The 8,874-nt window shown below is 41.2% G+C and overlaps 1 protein-coding gene across 3 annotated transcripts in view; it reads right to left on the reverse strand.

Annotated features, from left to right (window-relative positions):
• UBASH3B (ubiquitin associated and SH3 domain containing B) overlaps positions 1–8,874 on the reverse strand; it is a 169,914-nt gene that overhangs the window by 28,333 nt on the left and 132,707 nt on the right. For all 3 annotated transcript variants that reach the window (XM_027835673.1, XM_027835675.1, XM_027835674.1), the window contains exon 6: positions 1,986–2,194. In XM_027835673.1, coding sequence (XP_027691474.1) covers positions 1,986–2,194 — 209 coding nt within the window. The remainder of the gene's footprint in view (positions 1–1,985; positions 2,195–8,874) is intronic.

The following is an 8,874-nucleotide window of genomic DNA, read 5'->3' on the forward strand; positions in this document are numbered from 1 at the left end:
GAGAGAGAGAGAGAGAGAGAGAGAGAGAGAGAGAGAGAGAGGTGTGTGTGTAGGTGTTATAAAATGGGTTTTAAGGAATGTGTACAAAGTTCCCTTTCCTTACTGACCCATATTTTTCTGGTGGTTAGCAGGAATGAAATCTAAGAGTTTTGCTTCATATGCCAAAGATGCTTAGCTGTTGGAATTTACCAATTTCAATCTGAACTAATGGAGAGGAAAGGGATGTGGGATAGAAGATTAGAAAAGATTCTAATTATTAGATTAAAGAGATTAGAAATATTCCTGACCGTATATTCATGATTTATTTCTAAAGCTAATGGAGAGAGACAGTTTTCTTATCCTTTCTTTCCCTAGACAAAATACAGGCTGGAATTACCTCCCTCTACTTCTCTATAATGGTTGTGAAAAAAAAAAATTGCACTAATGTCAGCTACCATATGTTGGCATAAGGCAGAGCACAGGTTTAACTAGGAGGGAAGAAAAGCAAACCAGCCCCCTCCCCTGGGTAGGTTGCCTGGGAACACAGCACAGATGAGCCAAGGAGAGCTTTCACTCTTGGACCAATCAAGGAGGGAGGACATGGTTTGGTTTTCCCCATTTTAGATGAGTTGAAGGGTCCCACCCAAGCTGCAATGAACATCAGACTCAGTGAAGATGGGTAGAGGTGACAGCTTAGAGAACTCACATCCTGAGAATGGACACGCCATCTTTCAGAAAGGTAAGCTGCAGTCAATGACACCATACCGCTATGACAGTGGATACAGCACTTGAGTTGGAGCCGGTAAGATCTAGAGTCGAACCACCACTCAGACACTTACTAGTTGTGTGACCCTTCACAAGTCATTTAACTTCCTTCTCTGAGCCTTCCTTATATGTAAAATGGGAATAATAAAAGCCCCTACTTCACAAGGCTGCTGTGAAGACCAGATAAGATAATACCTGTAAAAATACCTTGCAAAAGGACTAAATAAATGGGAACTAATATTATTACTAACTCAGCAAGGCAGAAACTTGCCTGGCCTGCTTTACGGAAGTCATATAATAATAATAACAACAATAATAGCAATGATAATAATGACTAGGATTTATATAGCCCTTTAGGGTTATCAAAGGGTTATTTCAACTGATCCTTTTAACAACCCTGTGAACAAGGCGCCATTCTTATCCCCATTTTACATCTGAGGAAAATAGGGTGGGTAAGTGAGTTGTCCAGGGTCACAAAGTTAGTTAATATCTGAGACAGGATTTGAACTCCAATCTTCCTAACAGCACTCTATCTTCTACACAATCTAGCTAGCTGCCCATATAGCACACTAGGTAGGAAATACTGGGCATTTACCACTAGTGCTAGGTGAACAGGAATCCCAAACTAATGAGGGTCAAAGACATTGAGATATCTCTCAAGTAACACTTCACTGTAACATAGATGGCTAACATTTATAAAGTGCTTACCATGTGCCAGGCCCTGTGCTAAGCACCTTGCAATTATTATCTCATTTGATCCTCATAACAACCCTATGAGATCATCATCTCCATTTTACAGATGAGGAAACTGAGACAAAGAGGTTAACTGACTTGCCCAGGTCACATCGCTAATAAGCGTCTGAGGTCTGATTTCAGTTGAGGTCTTCCTGACTCCAGGCTCTGTGTTCTCTATCCACTGTGTCACCTTGCTGCCCCAGTGCTTTCCCTTCTATGGATCCCAGCTCCACCCCCAAACAGAGGAACTGAGACAGCAATTTGTATCTGATTATGTAAATTGTACATGATAGGGTAGAGCTGCATGTACCCTCCTTCCCAAGCCCTACGCAGCTAGCCAGAAGGCTAGGGACTACACATCTTCTCTCCCCGAGGACCCTATGTGTTAAAAAAAAAAAAATTCTATATATCCTGCTTCAGTTCTGCTGCCCTTAAAAGTTCTGTGTGATTGTTTTGCTTTAGGAAGACTAACCGTAAAAAGCAGTAGGCCCCAAGAGTCTGCTTACCCATGGAATATCCAGGTACTGCATTCATCTGCCTTGGTGATGTAATTCTCAGGCAGAAGCCCAGAACAGCCAGTGGTTAAGGATGTACCATAGATCCAGCCCTCACTGGTACTTGTCTGCTCCATTGAAGACATGAAAATGAAGTCTCCAGGTACCAGCTCCAGCTCATCGTCATTTTGTGGAGTGTAGGGATAGATCACCTGTAGCGTCTGAGAAAGAGAAATGTGAAAACTGTACCAAAACCATTCCTGTAAATGCTCTTGTGACTGGATAAGTTTGTTTTATACTATCCTATCCTATTGTTGTTCAGTTGTTTTCAGATGTGTTCAACTCTTTGTGACCCCATTTGAGATTTTCTTGGCAAAGATACTGGATTGGTTTGCCACTTCCTTCTCCAGCTCATTTTTACAGAGGAGGAAACTGAGGCAAACAGGGTTAAGTGACTTGCCCAGGGTCACATAGCCAGTAAGTGACTGAGACCAGATTTTAATTTGGGTCTTCCTGCCTTCAGGCCTAGCTCTCTATCCACTGAACCACCTAGTTGCCTCCTAGGAAAGCAGAGGTTAAGTGACTTGCCCAAGGTCACACAGCTAAGCTAGTAAGTGTCTGAGGCCAGATCTGAACTTAGGAAGATAAGTCTTCCTGAGTTCAGGCCCAACACTCTTCTACCACCTAGTTTTTACTGGAAAGAATCACAGAAGATCCTCAGTTTTCAAGTAGATATTGTGTTTTCCATGGTCTCTAGAATGAAATATAAACTCCTGTATTTAGCTTTTAAAGTCTTTTACAACCTTTTCCCCACTTTATTTTTCCAGCTTTATTAGCCGAACTGTCTTTTTCTCTGTTCCTCACAGGTTAAACTCCATCTCTTCTGTTTTTGAGTAAAACTCATTCGCTTCTCACCTCTATCCAGGGGTGTGCTGGAAGCAGGCAGCTGATTGTCAAATTTTCAGCATGAGAATTTACACTTTGGAAATTGGCAAGTGCTACAAATCAGGCTTGATTTAATGTTTTATTAATTATATAGACCTAAGAAAGTTATGAAAAAATGTTAAAAATGCAAATTAAATGAAAAAATATGGAGTGTGTGTATGTAAATTTTCTTGATTTTCCAGGCCATCCATATGTAAGGATCTCTATTAGAAGCATATTGACTTAGAAAACCACATATTAACATTATCTATGTTCTATTGTATTTTTATTTATTTTGTTAAATATTTCCCAATTACATTTTAATCTGTTCCAAGTCCCCTTGGGAGTGTCATGGAGGGCCTTCATGTATTTTGACACCTCTGGCCTAGACTCAAGAAAATGTTAGAGAAAATGTTAACAATTAGATTAAACTTAAAAAGTGTGTCCTACATACTTTTTTTTGGGGGGGGGGGCAGATCCAGTTATTAAATGTTTACCAGAACATGGCTGCCTCCTCCTCATGGAAGTCCCTCTCTTCTTTCAGGATGCAACTCAAACCTCCCTTCACCCACTTCCTGATCCTCCCTCTTAAACTACCTTGCACTTAACTACTTTGTGCTCATCTCCTTATATTTCCTTCTGTATATGTGTATTACATCCTTGTCTCCCCTGTAGAAGGTAAGTTACTTGTGAGTGGGAATTATTTGATTTTTTCTATTTGCCTGGCATATAGTTGGTGATTAATACTTATCAGTTGATTGATCTGAAAAAATAATACATATCTTTTGGAAATGGATTTATGCTGGATACTGATGGGGCTGGTCCAAATTAATTTCCTTGAACTGCTTTAACAGATATTGTTTCATTTTTTTTTTTGTTTTATATCCCTAGGGCCTAACACAGTGCCTGGCACAAAATAAATGCTTGTTGGTTGAATGATTGACTTCACCCATGAGGGAAGAGATTTCATTTTTGGATTAGCATCTAAATACACCAGAGGCATTTTAGGAAACTGTTCCTTGCAAATAGATTTGGATCCAGTCACCTACTGTCCCGTCTGCTAGTGTAGGCACCAATGTAAAATTTTTTCCCTTAGGGAAAACCATTCTTCTCCGTAGAGCCCAAATGGGCCAGATGGGGAGAATATGTGTGAAGGTCTATGTCTTCCAGCACAGAGGGCACTGGAATCCATGGGACAAATAGCAGAGCTTTGTTGTTATTTGGTCATTTTAGCTGTGTCCAACTCTTCCTGACTCCATTTGGGGTTTTCTTTGCAAAAATACTGGAGTGGTTTGCCATTTCCTTCTCCAGCTCATTTTATAGATGAGGAAACTAAGGTATTAAGTGACTTGCCCAGGGTCACCCAGCTAGTGTCTGAGACCAGATTTGAATTCAGGAAGATGAGTCTTCCTAACTCCAGGCCCAACACTCCTATCTACTGCACCACCTAGCTGCCCTAATATTAGAACTAGACAGCGCCTTAGTCTAAACCTTCTCAGCATATAGGACCAATGAGATGACATTCATAAACCTTTGTAAACTTTTATATTTATATGGCAAAAGCAGATAAATGTTTATTACTACTACCATTACTACTACTAGTACTATTATTATTTCTGTTGTTTTTATTATTATTACTGTTACAGGTGATGAAATGAAAGCCTAGAAAGCTTGTTATTTGCCTAGAATCACATTGCAAGTTAGAGGCAGAGCCAGAATTAGAAACCAGGTTTCCTAACTCCCAGGCCAATATTTTTCCCATTTCATCATGCTGAGAGTTTCTCCTCAGGTCATGTTTCATGGTAACCCCTACTCTTCAGGCAACTACACCGGGCGAGATCATGAGCTAGCCACTTCACTGGGGGCAGAGATGAGAAGGCAGATGAAGCAGCTATGGGATGTCACAAAGTTTCTTTCAAAAGAAGATAAAGTATGTCCTGGCCTGGAGGCAGAGGGATGGGCCAATAAATAACCTTTCAACAAAATATCTGCAATGTAAAATTTATGATCAGTTCTTTTGAATTTTACTTATTAGGGCCCATCCATTCCCTTCTCCTAGATCCATATCCTCTCCCCAACTCCCAAGCCTGGCTTCCTTCCCAGACACCACCACATCCCCTCAGCAAAGAGCCCTATTCTACGCATTTGTGAAACTGATTAAGAACAACATCATAAGACATTGCTCTAAATTATAGGGATACATATGTAATGAATCCACCAAAAAGAATGTTCCTTTCCCTGGAATGGAGTGGAGGGAGCAGGCTCTGTGTCAGGAAGAAACAGGCCCAAGCTACAGCTCCTCACTGGCTTAAAGAATTCTATAGCTGAGAAGGACCTGAGAAGCCATCTAGATAACCTCCCCCATTCCATTTTACCAGAGAAAACTGAGGCTCAGACAGGAAGCAACCTGCCTAAGGTCACACAGATAGTGATGTGGTAGAGCTGGGATCTGAACCTAGGTATCCAATCCTTTCTCCACTCTGCTACAGTCTTGTACTTTACCCAAGTGCGGCATCTGTTAAAAATGTCTTTTTTCTCATGCACCTATCTTCTAAGGGGGTCAATGTCACGGGGAGACTGACTTCAGCACATTCTAAGGAAGAGCTTTTTAACAATTAGAATTGTTTGAAAATACAGTAGACTGCCTTATGGAGATAGTAAGCTCCCCATCACTGGATATTTGTGGGGGAAGCAGAGGCTGAATATTTGTCAACGATGCAGAAGAAGAGAATTCATGATGCAGGTACTGGGTTGGACTAAATGATCTTATCTAAGGTCCATTCCAACTCCAAGATCTTATACTTCTTACCTTGGGAAGGTAGTATGGAATAATTGATGGGAGAGCTGACCTTAGATCAGGGAAATCTGGATTCACATCCTGCCTCTCACTCATACTAGCTGTGTGACCAGGGATGCAGAGGTCACTTAACCTTCTCAGTATCCCCAGGCAACTCTCTAAGATGATGAATTACAGAAGATCTACTGACCCTACCCTGATGGAGGGAGTTTCTATAGTGAGAGTTCCTTACATTGAATAAATCACAGGTCTAGACTCTTTTCGTAAAGGAAAGAGCATAGGGACAAGGATAGGTAACCATGTTCTGGAGATAAGAAAACCAGGGAACAGAAAAGGGTGGAGATAAGCCCCCAGATGATGAAGTGAAGTGAAGGGGTAGTGCTAGTATTATTACCTAAGATTCACAATTACCCAGGTTTACATGGAAAAGTAATCTTAAGGTTGGAAAACAACATCAACATGATCATTATCATCATCATTATCGCTATCATTTATGTAGAACTTTAAGGTTTGCAAAATGCTTTATAAATCTCATTTTATCCTCACAACTCTTGACACTATTATTACACACAACAATCCATGGTGGTATTATTATTATTCCCACTTTACAGATGAAAGAACTGAGGTAGATGGAGCTTAAGTGACTTGCCCAGGGTCACACAGCTAATAAGTGTTTCGTATGATGAAGTGAGCCTTATATCAAGGCTAACCCCTCTACCTGTTCAAGCAATTCCTCCAGTAGACTGCCCCCTATGTCATCCCCACTCTCACTTATTTCCAGTCACTTCCTCTCTACTGGATCATTTCCTACTGCCTACAAACATGCTCATGTCTATCCTGGAAAAAAAACCAAACCATTACCTGATCCCTCTATTTCTGCTTCCATCCTGTAAGTCTTCTGCCCTTTGCAGCTAAGCTCCTTAAAAAAGGCAGTCTACAATAGGTGCCTCCACTTTCTCTCCTCTCACTCTTTTTTTACACTCTGGCTTCTGACCTTATCATTCCATCAGAACTGCTCTCTCCAAAGTTACTAATGACCTCTTAGCTGCCAAATCCAAGGGCCTTTTCTCAATCCTCATTCTCCTCAACTTCTCTGTAGCTCTGACACTGTTGATCACTCTCTCATCCTTAATACTCTCTTCTCTTTAGATTTTCAAGACATCACTCTCTCCTGGTTCCCCTACCTTTCTGACCACTCCTTCTCGGTCTCCTCCTCCAGCTCACACCCTCTACCTATAGGTGACCCTCAGGGTTCTGTCCTGGGCTCTCTTCTCTTCTCCCTGTAAACTACTTCATTTGGTGATCTCATCCACTCCCATGGATTTAATTATCATTTCTACGCTGATGATTCTCACATTTACCTTTCCTGTCCCAGTATTTCTGCCAACTTCCAATCTCACATCTCTAATTGACTTTCAGACATTTTGAACTGGATGTCCAGTAGACATCTTAAATGCAATATATCCAAAATAGAACTCATTTATCTTTTCCCTAAATCCTCCCTGCCTCCTACTTTCCCTGTTACTGTAAAGGACAACACCATCCTCCCAGTTCTTCAGGCCCACAAGCTAGGAGTCATCCTGGATTTCTCACTCTCTCTCACCCCCATATCCAAGTTGTTGGCAAGGCCTCTGAATTTCACTTTTGCAACATCTCTCAAAGATGCCCCCTTCTCTCCTCTGACATTACCACCACTCTGGTACAAGCCCTCATCACCTCACACCTGAACTACTGCAATAGCTGCAGGTGGGTCTGCCTGCCTTAAGTCTTTTCCCACTCCAATCTATCCTCCATTTAGCCATCAAAATGACTTTCCAAAAATGAAATTGTAATTATGTCATCTCCCCTACTCAATAAACTCCAGTGGCTCCCTATTGCCCCCAGGAGCAAATACAAAATGCTCTGGCATTTAAAGTCCTTTATAACCTAGCTTCCTCCCATCTTCCCAGTCTTCTTACACCTTACTTTCTGACACACACTGTTCCATCCAGTGACAATGGCCTCCTGGCTGTTCCATAAACAAGACACTCCGTCTTTTCATTCTTGGCATTTTCTTTGGCTATCCCTCATGCCTGGAATGCTCTCCCTTCTCTGATCCAACTACTGACCTCCCTGGCTTCTTTTAAATCCCAACTAAATTCCCACCTTCTGTATCTTCCTCAACCCATTCTGATTCCAGTGTCTTTCCTCTGTTATCTCTTATATATCTTGTATATAGCTTTTTTGTATATGTTTGTTTGGATCTTATTCCCCTTCCTCCCCATTAGATTGTAAGCTCCTTGAGAGTGGGGACTGTCTTTTGTCTCTTTTTGTATCGCCAGTGCTTAGCACAATGCCTGGCATATAGTAGGCACTTAATAAATATTTATTGAATTGAATTGAGGCCAGATTTGAAGTCAGGTCCAATTTTGTGCCCAATGATCTATCCATGGTGCCACAGCACAGGTTAGAGAAGCAAGTGCCTAGCTTTTCATTATGTTGTTTTGCTTTTACATATGTTTCCATTAACATGTCTACTTGTAAGAATTGGGTGTGGGCCCTGAATCCTCCACTAAATTGTATGCTTTTCTAATAGATCAAACTTTGTTGAAGTTACAGTTTGTTAAATGTTTGACATCTCTTTGTGGAGGAGAGCTATGGTCCTGTGTGGAGCTGCTGAGATGGACCAGATCATCTTTTAATCCTTATAGCTCTCAACTGCTACAGAGATAGCCAAAGCCACCATAGTCCCAATGTACCTGATAAAGGGAAAGGTCCTGCACAGAAGGATGATGGGTATCTGTCCATCCAAACCTAGTGAACCTATATGCAAATGGAAAACAGACCTTGGTTTGAATCCCACCTCAGACCCTTAGAAGCTGTATCTCCTTGGCCAAATTGCTTAACCTCCCTGACCTTCAATTTCCTCATTTCTAAAATGGGGATAATAATAACAACACCCATCTCACATGGTTGTTGTGAGTACCAGATGAGATAATGAAAAGTGCTTTGCAAACCTCAAAGTTTTATATCATTATTAAAAAGTTGTGACTACCTTCATTCACCTCCTATAGGAAGTCTTTCCTCATCTTTCTGGCTGTTAGTGTCTTCTCCCTCCTCTAAATATGTTGAATTTATTGACCTGTTTTCATATTGCTTCCCTCTGCACCCTTCTTTCCCATGTGAGCTCACTGAGGACAG

Source organism: Vombatus ursinus, unplaced genomic scaffold (assembly GCF_900497805.2).
Source record: "Vombatus ursinus unplaced genomic scaffold, bare-nosed wombat genome assembly UNPS02014816.1, whole genome shotgun sequence".
NCBI lineage: Eukaryota > Metazoa > Chordata > Mammalia > Diprotodontia > Vombatidae > Vombatus > Vombatus ursinus.